This window comes from Catharus ustulatus, chromosome Z (assembly GCF_009819885.2).
Source record: "Catharus ustulatus isolate bCatUst1 chromosome Z, bCatUst1.pri.v2, whole genome shotgun sequence".
In the NCBI taxonomy this organism is placed as follows: Eukaryota; Metazoa; Chordata; class Aves; order Passeriformes; family Turdidae; genus Catharus; species Catharus ustulatus.
The window spans coordinates 23,715,281-23,733,446 of NC_046262.2; the positions used below are offsets into that span (position 1 = coordinate 23,715,281).

Consider the following 18,166-nt stretch of genomic DNA (forward strand, 5'->3'; position numbering starts at 1 on the left):
AGAGACATAGTGCAACCATTTATGATAGCACCGGATTGTGAGCAGCAGTGGTCTTCTGCCAATTGTTCTCAGGCAAGTTTTGATCAACCACTATTGTTCTTCAAATAATTAGTTTTACATTTCTGTAAGTACATCCATATCCTCATAAGGATGCTTGTAAAATTTTTTACTCAGACAAAAGAGGATACTTGTAAATACAGTTTCAATATTAGCTTCATCTTCTCTTCTATCATAAGTTTTTGTAGTTTTGTTTTAAGATAACACAAGCATATGATAGCATTTTATTATTTTTATAGCTTACCACTTGCCCTCTTGTTTTTGGCTTTCTATAAGGAGTCTTATCCCTTTGCTATTTCATCTCAACTTTTTTCCTATATATTCAGTGTTTTCATTATAATTCTGAAGCCCATGTTTTTATATGCAGATTGAAATTGGGAAGGTTTGTTGTGGGGAGATGAAAGGAGAAAGTATACAGGACAGTATGCATATATCCTATTCCTGTGAATGCTTATAACTTTGCTGTTGTTGACCATAACTGCACATTAGGCAGAGATATTTTTTCAGTTCTGCAGTTTTAAATTTAATTTGTGAAGGTGGAGGTTTTTCCCTATGGAACAGTCTCTGTTGTGCCCTACAAGATTTGTAACTTGCATAAAGCATAATTGAAACCACATTCTACAGTGTATGTTAGTCGGGTGCCTGGAAAAGTTTGTACACATGAAGCAAGTGACAAAGCTTAGACTTAAATTTTGGAGTTAAAAAGTTTGTCTTTGCTGCTCAAAATTAAGCTATGTGGCTGATTAGGTGTGACTGATGCTTGTGGGAAGGCAGTGTGGTCCAGTGGATACAGAACTGGGTGTTACATATGGAAAATGAGTTCTATTTTTGGCTTACTACTTACTGTGTGATCTGGAGGGAGTATCTTAATCTTTTAGTTTTCCATTTGAAAAATGAGGATAATGATGCTTACTCACCTTGGGAAAGCACTTGGAAATCTACAAATGAATGTAGCTGCTCATCAGCAGATATTAACTATTGCCAAGTTAGAAGAAGAAATGAAACAAAGACTCACATATACTTATTTTTTTTTTTTTTTTGTTCATGTAAAATTGCTGTGTAGGTGGGTGTTCTTAATTTGGTTACAGAGGATGTGTGTAGGATCAGATGTTTGAAAACTATAATGTCCTTTCAGAAATTGTTTCCGCAAGCTTCTAAAAATGTTAGCTTGAAAGAGAAAAACCACCTACCTTGACGCTACTGTTTTATCATTCCACCTCTATTTTTTACTTATAAATGCATTTACAAGTATTTGTGATATTTAATAATGCTTAAGCCTGAAAAATACACCTTGTGTTTATTAAATGCGTTAATGCTTAACAAAATCTGCACTTCAAAATCTCCAACTTGTTTTCTTCAAATATATACATACACTATAAATTATATACATATAATTTATAATCATATTAATTCTATTAATATAATTTTATAAATATAATGTGTAAGTAGTTAGCAACTTGTATATTAATGTAATTGTATTCTGAATAACCAGGTCACTGCTTAACTTGATTCAGTGCTGTATTGCTATATTGCTCTTCTGTTATCTTTGAATTATAAAGAGTAACTCAGCATTCAAATGTATTTAAAAATAAAAGTGCCCAAATAGCAAAGTAAAGTGCAATTGCAATATTAAAGTCTTATTTATAAAATAGAAATTAAAGTGTGGGAATACTGTAAAACAGAAACTCAATTAAGTAAGTTACTGTGAGGAGACCTTTGATCATTTTTTGCCTTCCATTAAAATTCAATACTCCTTAAAACTAATTTTTTTTTTAATGTAGTTAGATGCGTAGGTGTATGGTAGTGTTTAAAGTAATCCTTCTTTTTCTTGCCAACATGAAAAATACATATATTGTACTCCTTAAAGTAGGGCTGCTGCAGACAGGGTTGGTGCCAGGTGTTTAGAAAAAAGCATGCATGATGCATGATGATGATTCCTTAAGTTATTCTTTAAATGTGTATTGTGGTAATGTGTGTAAAACAGAGTGTGTCTGAATGTGTGTTATGCTCTGTAACTCAGACAGAAGAGAGAGGTAACCTAAGCTGTATTTTTCTCTTATTTTGTCAATAAATGTAGCTCTTAAAAATTTCAACCACATCTTCCTAAGGTAACATTTACCTCCTCACATCTTTAGCATCTATCAGACATGACATGGGACATATTCATTGACCCTAAAAATTTTCATCAGTCTCATGCACTGGAAGGGGGCAGCCCCAGCCAGACAAGAGGCTCATTTCAATTTTAACGGCTGTAATTAAAGGTTAATTCACTGAGTCAGGATTAACGAGGAAAGTACAAATGATAGGCAAGCAGCTGCCTTTATAATACAGGATTAGAACAATGCAATTACAATAAGAATTAGAAAAAACCAACTTCCTGAAAAGGTTCTGTAATAAATGAACTGCATTTTTCTGTTTTTAATTGTGGTACTTTAACATGGAGACTCTGTGCAGCATAGGTTTTTGTTGTTGTTGTGGTAATAACTGTTGATCAACAGTCTTTCTAATAAGACAGTATGCCAACCACAGTGACAGCAACTCTTATATTGATAAATTTAATACCGTGCTCTATTGAAAACCTTCAGACTTACATTTATATTGCAGCTGTATGTATTGGACACATAGATGACTGTTTTGAACACTGTCATTAGATTTATTTCTCTTATTCTTTTGCAGTTGCTTATTTTAGACAATTTCTTTAAACAACCTTTAAAATATATTGAATTTTACAAAACACTTACTTAAAAGTTTTCATTTACATTATCCCTACTAGAATTTATGAGAAATTCTTAACATCTGACAAATAATTCTAGTTTATAAATCAATATATTATCAGATGCACTCTGACTTTAACATCTTATTGTAACTACATGTATGCTGTCATTGCATTAATTGGTATAATTTAGAAGTTAGTATGAGTCATGCTTTCAGACAGTCACATCTTGTGCATATTTCTGCCAAGTAGGCACATAGATTGCAAATGTAAAATTACTTTGCAAAGTAAAGTTCTGATCACTTCTAGGAATTCCTTTAAAATTTCTAGCTTGTAAGTAAATATATCAAGTAGAAATGGCTTTGTAATAAAGGAAAAAACAAAGTAACATTCTGAATCAAAACATTAAACTACTCTTTCATTTCTTAATTTTGAAGCAGTGAATAATTGTGTCCACATAAATTGTCAAAATCTTCTCTCTATGCAAATAAGTAGTCTGGAATTTCTCAGACACTCCTGTTCTGAATTGCTATTTTAATGTCTGTTCACTTCTATTTTCTCTTCAGTTTAAAGATCCATCTTCTCTATGTGTATTTAACAATTTCTATGTTTACTCCTTATTTAAAACTTTGTAAGTATATGCCACCATATGTTCTTGAATATTCAAAAGATAATATTTTTAAAAGGTAATCAGGACACTACTTTAAAAACTAAAGTTTTATGAAGGAACAATTTTTATCAGGCACTTTAGAGTTAATGCTGAAATATCATGATGAAATATACCTAGACATTGTTACTTTAGACCTAGAAATTCAGCGCTGCTTTCTTGGAAATTATTGTTAACATGGATATATTTGAAAGTTATCTATGAAAGTTATGTTTATGTTACACAAAACTATAAGCACACTGTCTTTTGATAATAAGCAATAATATTAGTATGGGTTTACTTTATAAAACTTACTTATGTGTTTAGCAGTTTTATATCTATGCTGTAGGTTGAGACTATATTGTATAACAGTGGTATTTCGTTTACTCTAGGTATTGTGTTGGCTAAAAAGCTGGCCAGCATGCTTTTCCAACAATATTTTGACATTAAAAGCTCCAAGAAAGCTCTTTTTGGTGAGGGCAGTTGATAACTTTTCATTCATAATTAGCTCATAGAGAACCGAGAGACATTTCAGGGAAATTGAACTGTCAGTGGGTAGAAACAAGCATTTGACCTCATCACATTGAGTGGGGCCCATCATAATTTGTTCATTTGGTGCCCATCAGCCCAGCCTCATCTCTCATACGGCACCTCGCTGACCTTCCCTCTCCAATTCCACTCAGTTCAGCTTTAATTATGACTCTGCAGACCCGAAGAAATATTGCAGCTTGCTCTCAAAAACCCTGAACTGCCACTCACCAAAAGATTGGTTTTTAACAGGTAATAAATGCCCAAAGGAAATGGTGCTCTGTCCCACATAGAGTAAAGCTGGAGTGGGGAGTGTGGTGTTGTTATTTTTCTGAGGTATTCCTGCCTCTCAGTTGTCACTTTCCCAGTGAAAATTTTATTTCATACAGTGAGCAGAAAACCCTTTCCAGTACTGTAGGAATGGATTTGGCAATTTTAATCTTCTTTTTGAGACTAAAAGGAAGTTATACTTGGTCTGCTAACTGACAGTTATATTTAAATAGTCAAATATTATTCAAAACTGAAAATAATAATTAAAGAAAAAGTGGTGTGTGGGGGAGGGTTTTGTTTGGTTGCTTTAGTTTTTGAATGATGGGTACTGAAAAGCTGTAAAACTTAGTCTGACACCTGCAAACTGATTTTCTTCTGTGATAGGAAATTAACTAAGATCCTCTTATCATCACTGGCAAATCTTACTGTAAAAGTGATTATAATGTGAACAATTTAAATGTATGACAATTGCAGAGGAGCTGTGGTTTGCTGGTTTACTGGCAAGTATTATTTAATAGTTTTACCAGGTAACTATTAAGAAAACATGAGTTCTGTGTGAAGAAAATATTAATTGCTACTAATTTCAAATGTGTAGTTCCATCTTAAAGAATGTTTCCACAAATTTCTGAGCAAATAAAAATATTCAAAACTACAGTACTAGGCAGTGTATCCTTGTGGTGAATGTTAAACTGTCAGCAGGATTTTCAGGTCATTTGACAAAAAGGATACAGGTGCTGTAGCTAGCAGTGAAGGTGACTGCTAGTTTCATCAATCACTTTGCCTTTCTTTAAGTTGATACATAATGGACCCCTTCAATCAGCTTCCTTGTTCTTTGTCACTTGTTTAGGAAGAAGAGAAAAGAGGGTGGAATGGCTGGACTTTAAAGTCAAGGTTATAAAATGAATCGTTACTTATTTACACAGGATAAGGAGGATAAGTCAGAGAGAGAAGGGGCTCTTCATAAAATGTCGAGTTTGTCAATGGGTGATAATATGCAGTTTGAAGCTTTGTGCAGACCTTGAACAGTGACAGTAGTTGTCAAAGCAGTTATTCTGAGCCAGAATTTAAAATAAGACATTGTTTAGTGACAGAGACACGACGTGTGCCAGAAAATGTGCTAATCAGTGTTCACTTTATTTTCAGAGGGTCACAGTAAATGATGATCCAATGACAAAGTTTATTTAACTGCAAAACCAGAATTATAATAGAAATAGAATATAAATTTATATATCACCTAGAATGCTGTCAATATATGTTTATGTAACATACATTAAATATACACAGTACTCAATCAGTTTCATTACAACGGTATGCCTAATACATTACTTTTTTGAGGTGTGCAGAAAAAAATTATTTTTGAAACTGTCTATGCAATTGTTGTTCAGCAAGTTATAATATTTTAGTTTTTTACCCCATATCCTACGTAAAATTGATAAATATACAAAACTGAGTTTCCCAATGTTAAGACTTCTTACATTTCTTCTGCAACACAACATTGAGAGATTATGATGAGTATTTTGAGGAGAATAGGAAGGGTATTTTGAGCTTTTGTAAAATTTTTTAGAATACAACTTCTCATAATCTCTGCATTCAATGACTTCTGCTGTTATTCAAATATTCTTTAGAAGCCTCCCAGCTTCATATACATCGAAAAATCATATGTGGGTTTTTTAAGATGACTGATTATAACTTTGGATTTTTGTAAAGAGAGATGACTCCAAAAACCATAGGGGGTCCTTTATAATTTTAAATTATGTCATTCCAGTTCCACATATATCTTACTATCGAGAGAGTCTATAAGCCTTGAAGTTAAGTTCTAGCTGTTAAATATAGATGGAAATAGAAGTAAATGCTTCTTAACTAACAAAATGTCTTGATCGATGAAATGTTGATTTTTTTTCTTAGCTTGGCATACTTGAAAAAATAAATAACCAGGTTTTGGTTGATGCGTGTAGGATTGCATCTGCACTTTTACTTGGGGAATCACCATGACGTCATGAAACACCTGGTATTCAAATTATAATACTGAGATTTTTGTCCAAAAATGTCAAGTATAAAACTTTTTTTGAGAAAATAAGTATTTTATCATTGAAAGTAAAAGCTAAGCCTGGGGCTAACTCAACTACTGGAGAGATGTTACTGCTAATAGGCCATATCTTCCCCATTATGCACTAGTAGTATGTTGCCACATGACTTGTAAGCTAGCAGTACAGAGTAAGTGAAATGCAAGGACAGTGCAGGTTTTAAAATGGGGTGACTTGTAATCTTTTAAATTATGTCAATGAAGATGCATTGTAATGTGCCCTAAAAGTTCCTGCTAACAGTTGCAGGACGGGAGTACCCTCCATTACCCACCTCCTAATATGTGTTAAGGTTGTTTTTAAAAAGGCTGGTAAATGATGTGCCATTGTTTCCTCAAATCAGAATAATTTGGAAATGTTTTCTGCCCTCCTGTGCCACAGACTCTAGAGGATATTGGAGAGACAGAAGACTCTTTAAACGGCTGTAGAACAGTGCTATGATTAAACACATATCATCAGAGAGATGAGTTTATGATTCATGTAGAAACTATACAGAGAGAAGAGTTTTTAGAAGCTTGCTTTAGTCCAGACTTTCACCTTATTTTTACATATTTTTCTCCCAGATGGCTTGGTGAACAGGGTCTTGACATGTTAAGACTAAAAAAAAGTAATTCTAGAATCTTCTTAATTAGCATTGATTTCTGTGAAGTTGATAAAAATTTTCATTTTTAACTTTTGTTCACTTGGCTTGAGAAACATTTCCATCTGTATATAGTTGCAAGTGTTGCTCATTGTTTCTAGTCCCTGACATCTGTTTCTTCATTTGAAAATGGCAGAAGAATGGGGAAAGGTACATTTGTAAGAATTCTAAAATATATCTTTCAGTTGCATAGTGCAATTCAGGAATTCATGACTGCAAAAGGAGGTTTGTGTAAAACTTTTTTTGATTATACAAAAATCATTCTACTCTTTATCAGCAGCATTAGAATGTATGCTTTCTACATGAATCATAAATTTGAATTACTATTAAATGCATTTGTGTACTAAAAGATGTTTTAAAATGGACTAAGTTTTAATAATGGTCATTTGTCATGGTCTTCCTGCTTCTGCATTTATGCTCAGCGACCTTACAGTTTGTGGCAGTTTTAGACAATAGTAGCAGTAATACTCTACATTAGGAGGTCCAAGATAATTTCAAAGGTAGATGAGAAGAAGTTACATACCTAATTTGCCAGATAGTCAATGCCTTTAACCATGGCCACAGCTACTGCCTACATTCAGTGTCTGTGTAGTGGCGCCTTCATTAGGAAGATCCATGGGGTGAGGTTTTTGTCTGCAGCATAAAGTGCTTGGTGTTGCTTGCATTGCTGTGAGCAGTGTGGATGGGATTGAGTGGTGTTTCTTATGAGTGTGAAAAGAAATGTCATTGTGAAGGATGAATATGTCATTTGACACCACAAATTTTGTTTCTGAGTCAAAAAAATAGAAATGTGCTTTTAAATTTAAGCAAATAAACTGGAGGTGATTGGTTATAAATACACTTCTTTGTTGCTTAACAGACTACTAACTAGTGCATGATTTTTTTTTTTCTTGCTCTTTAAGGATGGCAAACAAAGCTTAAGGAAAACAAAACACAGAAAAACTAGGTTAGCTGAACATGGCCTCGGGTCAGCTGTAATTTTTTGCAGTCTAAGGACTATGGATTTGTTTAGGTTAAAATATTATGTTTATAATTAAATAAAACATGGACAAAATTGGCATGTCAATATTATGTATAAAAAATGTAGTGTGGTACACAAGAGATTCTTCTCCTGCATTCAGGAAGTGCTGATACAGATATCTACGTGCAGTGAGTTCAGTGCTTATTTCAGGATTTTGTCCTTGAGAGTGGTCTACTGTATGTTAGAATGTGCATCCTGATAGAAACCAAAATAACATGTTGCATTCTTCCACAACAATGTAGTGAATGAGATTCAAATATAGTTGTATGAAGGTGGCAAAGATGTGATTTACATTTTGACATTCATAAATACTTGTCCTAGATTTTGCATATAGTGTATTAAAGTCAGAATTCAATTTGGCTTGTGGGTAATACTATGTAGAAGTGTTTAAATTACTTTATACGCTTATCCTGACAGATTATGTCCTTTTCTGGGGAAAACTTTGAGCTGGATGCTTCCGTTGAAAAGAACCAATATGCAGGAGTTGTTATAGTATAAACCTAACTGTAAGATTATACATTATGGCCAGTAGGGTTCAGTATGTTTTCACTTTAGAGGTCTGGCTGTATGCCAAAAATCAAAACAATATACTAGAAACCATTTGTAGGAACTTCTTTGAAGTCATTTAGACTCAATGCCAAAATCTATATTAATCCTTCTCAACAGTGTCCACTATTTCAAATTTATAATTAGGATGCAAGGTGAGGCTGACACCTTACTCTGTTTTTCTAACTTCTAAACTACTTCAGGTAATCATAGAATCAAAGAATCATTGAGGTTGAAAAAGATCATAGAGTCCAACTGCAAACCTGACACTGCTGAGGCCACCACTAAACTGTGTCCTGAAGTGCAGTTCTCAGACTTTTAAGGTTAGTGGTCAGGGGAAAAATGGATTCCCTAAATTGAAGTTAATTACTTGGGTTTGTATTGGGAGAATGCCTTTTCTTTGAAACACCTAATGACTTAAGTGTTTCATGCTGCTTGATGAAAGTCTCACGTATGCATCAACCACCAGACCGTCTGCTTTTCACCTCATGGAAGTATACACAGGACAAAAGGATAGAACATCTTGGGGTCTCCCATACACAGCTATGAACTTCACCGATTTAAGTGTAGGAATTTTCTGTTAGTGTTGCTACAAAAAAATTTTCCTTGGTCTCTATTTAAGCGCTTTTTATAGTCTACTAATGATCTCAGCAGACCTTTTGAGGGAGAATATGTACTTCAGAATTTATACCAAGGTTTGTATCCCGTAATTATGTGACTAACTTTATCCCTTTTCTTCATAATATCTTGTTTAATAACTCTGACAATCACGAGAATATTCCCATTTTGTTGCTACTGGACTTCTTTCTTATCTGGCATTTAAAAACATTTTACTAATATTTTCATTGGATTATTCATGTGATTCATTATGATCAGGAGAAGAAAACGGCAAAGATGCCAATTTTCAAATAAAACCAGGTGTTATTGTAATACAAAGCTTTAGGCTCTATTACTTATGCAAAATGCAAGCTGGCATCACTGGCCCCCATTTACACAGAACAGGTGCATGCTCCATTTTGAAAGTTCTTGATTAGTCTAGTGTGGAACTACTAGAATTTTCTGCTGTTCATGAACTCCAATTCCCAATTCTGGTTCCTTTATATCATGTAGTCATTTTTATGCTCAAAGAGCAATACTTTCGATTGATACAGAGTAATTGCAGTTCCTGTCGATTTGATTCTGTTTTAAGAAAACCATAGGAAAAAATCGGAGTGACATAAAATCTATTAGAAAATAGATAATTTAGTACCACTGAAGATTTTGATCATCTTTAGATTCACAGCTTGTATCTATGAGCAGGTGGAAAGCCTGTGGGGAGGAGCCAGAGGCTGAGGCAGCAAAGGGAACCTTGTGGCTGGGGTCTGCTACAGCTGCCTCAGCAAGGGGAGCCCATTGACCAAACCTTCCCACTCCAGCTGCAGGAGGCTTTGTGCCTGCAGGGTCTTGTCCTGTGGGGGAACTCAGCCACCCCAGCAGCTGTTGGGAAAGGAGCTTGGAGGGCTGTAGGCAATGCAGGAGACTCCTGGAATGCATGGAGGATAACTTCCTGAGCCAGGTGCCAGACAGCCCTGCCGAGGGAATGTGTTACAGGATCTATTGGTCACCAGTGCAAGTGAGCTAACTGGGAGACCAGGAGTGGAGGCAGCCCAGGCTGCAGGGATCATGCATGGGTGGAATGTGCAGTCCTGAGGGATAGGGGTCAGGTGAGGGGTTAAAGTCCAGTTCTTGAACTTTAGGAAAGCAAAACTTCCAGTCCTTTGGGAACCTAGTCAGTGGGGTCCCCTGACAGGCTGCCCTCAGGGACACGAGAGTAGAAGAGAGCTGGCAGATCTTTAAGCAGCTCTTCCACAGAGCACAAGAGCACCTGAATGTACCCAAGGAGATGCATCCCAAAGTCCTAAGGGAATTGGCTGATGTAGTTGCCAAGCCAGTCTCCATGACATTTGGAAAGTCACAGCACTCAGGGCAAGTCCCAGGTGACAGGAAAAGGGGAAATGCAGTAGCTATTTTTAAGAAGGAAGAAAGGAGGACTCTAGGAACTAGAGACTTGTCAGCCTCGCTTCTGTACCTGGGAAGATGATGGAAAAGATCCTCCTAGAGGCTGTGCTAAGGCACATGGAGGACAGGCAGGTGATTTGGGACAGCCAGCATGGCTGTAGGAAGGGCAGGTCCTGTCTGACCACACCAGTGGCTTTCTGTGGTGGGGTGACTGCATCAGTGGGTAAGGGAAGGGTTACAGATAACATTTTCCTGGACTTCTGCAAAGCCTTTGACACAGTCCACTGGAATGGGAGAAGGTGGGATAAGTGGGGCAGACTGGGATAATGAAAGTACCCTCATAAGGGGGAAGGCTGGGATGAAGTGGAGTGTGGGGATCAGTTGGGGTTCAGGAATGAAATGGGATAAGGGGACTAATGGGATTCCCCTGTGTTTTTTGGGCGCCCTTCATCTTGCCCTCCTCCTCTCCCTATTTTGCCTTCCCCCCTATCTAATTGGAGAGATAGATTTGATGGGTGGACTGCTAGGTGGATAAGAAAGTGTTTGAATGGCCCCATCTGGGTGGTAGTGTTCAGCATCTCAGAGTCGTGATGGACATTAGTGACAAAGGGGTATCATTCATACACCACTGTTACTTATTGTCTTCGTTAATGACAAAGGGATCAAGTGCACCCTCAGCACATTCACTGGTGACACCAAGTGCAGTGATACAGTTGCCACACCTGAAAGACAGAATGCCATCCAGAGGCACATGGACAAGTTCTGGGAGAGAGTCCATGGGAATCTCATGAGGTTTAACAAGACCAAGTGCAAGGTGCTGCACCTGGGTCAGAGCAGCCCTGGTACCAGCAGAGGCTGGGGATGGACAGATCAGAGCAGCCCTGCCCAGAAGGACTTGGGCGTGCTGTGGGTGAGAGGCTGGACATGACCCAGCCATGGCACTCCCAGCCCAGAGAGCCAAACGTGTGCTGGGCTGCACCCAGAGCAGTGTGGGCAGCAGGGCAGGGAGGGGATTCTGCCCCTCTGCTCTGCTGTGCTGAGACCCCACCTGCAGTGCTGCACCAGCTCTGGGGTCCCAGCACAGGGAGGACATGGACCTGGTGGAGGGAGTCCAGAGGAGAGACACCAAGATGATCAGAGGGATGGAGCACCTCTCCTATCAGGAAAGGCTTGAAAAGAGGAAGTTTGTGACTTAATTGCAGCCTTCTGGTGCCTAAAGGAAGCCTACCAGAAAGTTGGAGAGGGACTTTTTACAAAAGCATGCAGTGAAAGGACAAGGGGAATAGATTCAGACTGAAAGAAGGCTTGTTTAGATTAGCTCTTGGGGAGAAATTCTGTTCTGCGAGGGTGGTGAGGCACTGGAATAGGTTGTCCATTCAAGCTGTGAATACCACGTACCTGGTAGTGTTCAAGGCCAGGTTGGATGGTCAGCAACCTGAACTAGTGAAAGGTGTGCCTGCCAATGGCAGGCATGTTGGAACTTGATGATTTTCATGATTCCTTCCAATCCAAGCCATTCTATGATTACCTTGAGTACATGATTCTTCTTGAAAGGATGATTTGAATCAGAAATCAGAAATTATTTAATCAGAAACAGAAATACTACAGTTGAAAAAAGAAAAGGCAGAGAAACAATTAATTTTGGCAGCTTTACAGAGACAGACTATGGGCAGCATAATAGAAGTGGTCCTTTTTTTGAGATCCATCTGTGGGTGATTTTTAAAACAGTGGAAGCTAGTTGAGCAGTTTTGTGTTTTATTTATTTTTATTTTTATTTTCTTGCAAGGTTTTGGAGTCAAAAGTATTAATCTATCAATATAGATATCAAGTAAGAATTTTTGGAACTCATTTCATGATGTCTGAAATTGTCTGAAACTACTAGCAGTTTAAAGATATGATCATTAATATGGTAATTTTCAATTAGCCTCATTGACATGTTAATAATTAAGGGAAGTGTGGAGCCTAAGAGCTGGTGACAATGCAAAAAGAAGGGAGTTAGGCTCTATTAGAAATTGAAGGTGTTCCTAGCAGACATGGCTTTTAGAAGGTATTTAGTAGATGTAGAGCAGTTAAATGCATCTTTGGTGGAAAGTGTTTTCCAGAATTCAACATAGATCCTTGAGTGTCTGTACATCTAGATAAATTAGCCCATATTAAATAACAGTATCCAGTTACTCTTCTTAGATTGTACAAAATAGGAACTAGCTTGCTTGCTTGTTTGGTTTCCTTGCTCCTCGTCAGGGGGATTCTGTCATTACTTTGGTAATCCGTATTATCATGACTTAGGTGTGCTGTAATGTTGGGATTTCCAACAGCCTCTTGAAATAATGCAGACTAGGATGCTGACATTCTTTGCTTGTGCTTTATTTCATCTTATCTTTTTTATGAATTAACAATTATTTTTGTAAGAGCTGTATAAGGGAGACATTGCCTTGTGAGTAATATATAACTGTTAACTGAGCAAAAGATCACGTTTCCTGCCAGTAGATGACTTTTGTTTTTCAGTTTTTCCGTCTTTCTCCTAATACTATAAAATTATAGTTAAGTTGCTCTCATGGCTTCAGTTGAAAGATCATGTAAATGTGGCTGGGTTGTGGTATAGCCCTTCTCCTCTTAGCTGTTGCAGAGTTACTGGAGCATAGCTTCACCATGAGTGTGAGAGGTTATAGCTCTCACAGCTCAGTAGGTAATTCTTGGATTATATCATGGATATTGCCAGGAGGAGGATTACTTAGATTAAATGATGTAGTCCACTGCTTTAACAGAATGTAAATTAGAGGAAAAAGATATAATTATATATAATACTTAGAAGCAAATATTTTTTCCAATAATACATGTTTTATCCAAACATATATACCTGTATGAACTAGGATCAAGAATTAGTCTGTTCATTATTGCAGGATTTTTTAACTGAGGAACAAATACAAAAGAAAACAAACAGAATTTTCTGCCTGTAGTAATAATAGTATTAATAGTAATAATGCTTCTTTAAGGTCCCTCTCAGTTCAAACTATTCTGATTCTTTGTGACTCCATGGTACTTTGGACAGGAATGTGTGTCTGCTTCTCTTTGCTGTAGTAGATTTAATAAACCATGTAGAGTTTTTTGTTCTAAATAATTATGGGAAATAGATTTTTTTATCAATGTACGTTTAATTAATAAGAAGTTACTGAATTGGCAAAAAGAAACGTTCATTTTGGGAGGATTCAGTGGTTTGTAACTAGTCAGCTCAGTTGTTGTAAAGAAAGCCACAACTACTACCATCAGTGATCTTACACTTTTCCCTTTTTTTTCTGCCATGATTAAAGGAGAGGGGAAAATCCTAATGTTGCTCTTGTTCTCATATATGAGCTAGTTTAAAAATACTTGCAGTTCTTTTAGGGTGATGAATTGTCTCTAAACAATTGTCTCTAAACTGGCCTTCTGACCAGTCTGACTGGCACCAAGATGCTGTAACCATACAGTATTAATGTGGAGTCCCTACATGTGGTTGCTTTCAGTCAAAATGTGGTGGGAGGGCAGTCAATATTTTAATTTTTTTACTGTCTTTCTAAACAGCTGTATAAAAAAAAGTTTTGCAAGTTTAATCTTAATAATCTAAACCCAAAAAGCAGACACGCTCTGTCATAAAATAACTATTAGTGACTAGTTTGTATCCTATAAATCTAACTTGAGTTGATAATATGGTCCATTACCAGCTAACTGCACAGAGTATTTTTCATTTTACACTCTTCAGTTACTTTTTAGTGAAGTGTTAAAAAATATGAAGCTTTTCTCCTCTCTAAAATTGCACACTGTCTGTCTGTTATTAGGGAGATAACAGCTCTTATAAATGTTTCAGTAAGCGTTAAGTAGACAGTTATGTGCACTCTCATTCCACGCTTATTTGCTTACTGTAATAAACTGATAAAATATGTGTGGTTTGTCTCTGTGTATCTGCAGGCATCACGAGTCACATAGATTTCCTTTAGAAATAATGTTGTGTCTGCAGAATTGATTGGTTATTTTCATAAACCATCCAAAAGTACACAAACGACTTCCATTATTTAAACATATGCTGTGTAAGATTTGTAGGAGATTATCTCCTGGTTAGTAGATGCTTCTTGTTCTGTTAACTCTGTGTAGTTTTATTTTAACCCCAGAGTGATTGCAGGTACCTGCCCTGTGGGTTCTATTGCAACTGCATTAAAAATTTTAGAATTAAAACAAAAAACTGTTTACCAGACTGATGTAGCTGTAGAATATACCATATTACAGTCATATCAGACCTTGTCAGCTCAAAATCCTTGCTAGCAAATAGAGGCTTTGAAAATTCCAGTTTTCCAGAATTAAATTGCTTTGTTCAACATACATATGTTTTATTTATTTATAGTACTTCCACATTAAATACAAGTGAAAATTAATGTTCTGTACAAAGAAAGATGACTTAAACTTAATGTAATTACTCTGGGTGGCCTTTGCATTTTTGCTGCTATGTATAGTATGATGTTGAAAATAAAAGTGAATGGGCTCACAAGCTTTTTATTACTGAAATAGGAAGTAATGCTGAAAGGGGCATAGGCATAGATTAAAATATCTAAAAATCACAGAAAGGATTCAGTAAAACTTGAATCAGTGTTACGATTTAATAATAGTGAGTTTTTTTCTCTATGCATATGCATTTTAGAGCAGCTCATCCTGAGTGCCATTGTGCAGCACATGCAGCACAACCAGGGGATCTGGGCCAGCCAGCACAGATTTGTAAAGGGCAAGGATCCAAAGGGCTGAGACCAATGTTGTGAGATTCAGTGCTGGGTCCTCCCAGGGGGTCACAACAACCCCAGGCAGTGCCACAGGCTGGGACACAGTGGCTGGAAAGGACCTGGGGGTGCTGGTGACAGCAGCTGAACATGAGCCAGGGTGTGCCCAGGTGGCCATGAAGGCCAATGGCATCCTAGCCTGGATCAGCAATAGTGTGGCCAGCAGGAGCAGAGCAGGGATTGTCCCCCTGTCCTGGGCACTGCTGGGGCCACGCCTCAAATCCTGTGTTCAGTTTTGGGCTATTCACTACAAGAGAATCATTCTGGTGTTTGAGTGAGTCCAGAGAAGGGCAGTGGAGCTCAGGCAGGGTCTGGAGCACAAGTCTGGTAAGGAACAGCTGAGGGAGCTGGGAGTTTTTGTCCTAGAGAAAAGGAAGCTCAGGAGGTCCTTATTACTCTCTACAGCTGCTTGAAAGGATAGTGTAGCCCTACTACAGGTGGGGATTGGCTTCTTCTCCCAGGTAAACAATAGAACAAGTTGAAATGGCCTCCTCTTATGCCAGGGGAGGTTTAGGTTGGGTATTAGGAAAAAATTTCTTCACTGAAAGAATTACCAAGCATTGGAATGAGCTGGCAATGGAAGGCTCACCATTCTTGGGAGTCTTCAGAAAGCATGTGAGTGTTACACCTAGGAACATGGTTCCTTTAACTGTACATGGCAGGGCTGGATAAACGGTTGGACACAGAATGTAGAGATCTTTTCCAGCCTCAGTGGCTTTATGATTCTGAAGAATCTACATGATGGACTTCTAACTATTTTTTATGTTTTCATTCCTAGTAATAAGTATTGTTAATAAAACCAGTTGTAAGTTAACAAAAAGAAGCTAGTCTACTTCAAAATACTTGTATTAACATGAAATAAACATATATCCTAAACCTGTTAATATAAAATGGGAGAACCGTTTCATGAAATAAGTAATCTATTATGCAACGTGCTAATTAGACTGCTAATAACCTCTTACCATTATTGTCTCTTTCTGTGTACCTATAAGATATTCAAAGCATTTCCTGTATTATTTCTTGACAACTGAGGGGGTTTTTTGACAGTTTGATTGTCAGTTATTTCTAGAAAAATAAGCAGCTTATTAATCTGTGAAAGTTGAGGACTTCTATTTTAAAGATGTTTTGAATTTTCAGTAACTGAGAAGGTCTATACAAATTATATCTTTTCCATTCATTTTGTGTTAGCTGTAAGTCTAGTCATGTGATGTTACAGGCCATTATTTTATGAATATAATTTAAAGTAACCCTGATTTTTCCTTGAAACTCGTGTAAAGAATTCAAATTTACTTGTCTGCGTATTTCTGTATAAGCCTTACTTTTGTATATTTGAGTTCATTATTTCCTGGTCAGCAGTATCTGGGAATTTGTTTGCACATTAAATGTCCTTTTTTCATGCTACTTCTGCAGGATAGAATGGACTGAAACTTCTTGAGATTTTTCTTATTGCTTCTAGTTGCAAGACTATTTAAAAAGTGGCAGCACCCTTCTGTTCTATTTAACTATGTTTTTACTATTTCTTCAGTGTAGACAATATTTTTTGTGTTTTTAACAAGAGAAACAGAAGACAATTTCTCACTGTCCTTTCACCTTACACAATGAGCTTGAGAATACCCATGAATTCTGATGCATAGAATGTTTCTCATTGGAAAAACATAACTATTTACCTGTAAAAAACACAATAATTTGATAGCTAACTGCAAAGATAAAAGTTTGAAAACATATTTATACTGGAAAGTGAGACAAATGCAATAGTGGTATTTACAGCACCAGAAATGTTTTTATCTGTATATTATCTGTAAATTATTTATTCTCTGGTATCTATTACTGCAATTTGCTTATGCATTTCAGTATGTCCTTACATATTTCTGTTTCTGGTTCAGTAAAATTCCAAGTCAAAAGAAGGTGCTCGTAGTGAAAAATGCAATATTCAATTTTCACTGTTCTTGACTTACAGCATTTGCCAACCATTGTGTTATACTTAACAGGTCCCTACACAAGTCTCTCTGCCAACAAAAACACATGAACTGCTTCACCGAATGAGTGGGAAAGGATTAGCAGCTCATTATTGCTTCTCGAGACAGCCAGGCACTTTTGGTGATCATATGGTACCTGTGCAAGTGACAGTAACAAACACAACTGATCAGAAGATAGAGAATATTCGCATTGGGGAGAAGAAATTACCTCCAGGCATGAGGATGCATGAATTTAATCCAATAGGTAACCATATCTTACGTTTAAAAAAAAAAGAAAAAACCAGACTCTTAATTTTCAGCAAAATTTCAAATACAAGAAAGAAAGTGCCTAGTTACCTGTATACTCATATATATGTGTGTGGTGGGTGGGGGTAGGTATACATACACACTCATCAACTATTCACTTGTTAGGGCAAAATCTTTCTGCATCCCTACAAACTTTGATTCTTTTACTGTCTTCTTTTAGATTGGCTATTATGGGCTTCTATTAGAAATGAGGTTTTGATTTTTATACTCACAATTATTTTCTTATAAAGCTTTAAATAAATCTATAAATGTATTATTTATATTGGTGGCTCAGAGCATTGTCATTTTTTTCTTTGTGATCTTCTGGCAGTACAGTGGAAGTGTATATTTTAGTTTTGCTTCTGTATAGCATAGTTCCACAAAGTGTCTGCTTAGAATAGACAAAAAATAATGTGTAGTCAGACCTGACCTAAATTGTTTTACTTTCTATTTTATAATCAGAAAGGTTTTTGCTACGTTTCTGTGGAGAAGAGTATAAAACTTGAGAAAGAACAAAGATTACGGCAAGTTTTTTTCAAGAGTAATACCTGTGTACACAGCCTGCTTTCTGTCCTCAGCAGTTCTTTATTTTAGGACATTGTGGTA

The 18,166-nt window shown here is 36.6% G+C and overlaps 1 protein-coding gene across 5 annotated transcripts in view; it reads left to right on the plus strand.

Annotated features, from left to right (window-relative positions):
* The window catches only part of AP3B1 (adaptor related protein complex 3 subunit beta 1), a 158,384-nt gene that overhangs the window by 109,494 nt on the left and 30,724 nt on the right, over window positions 1-18,166 (plus strand). For all 5 annotated transcript variants that reach the window (XM_033085715.1, XM_033085717.1, XM_033085713.1 and 2 more), the window contains one exon: window positions 17,288-17,519. In XM_033085715.1, the coding sequence (XP_032941606.1) occupies window positions 17,288-17,519 (232 nt within the window). The remainder of the gene's footprint in view (window positions 1-17,287; window positions 17,520-18,166) is intronic.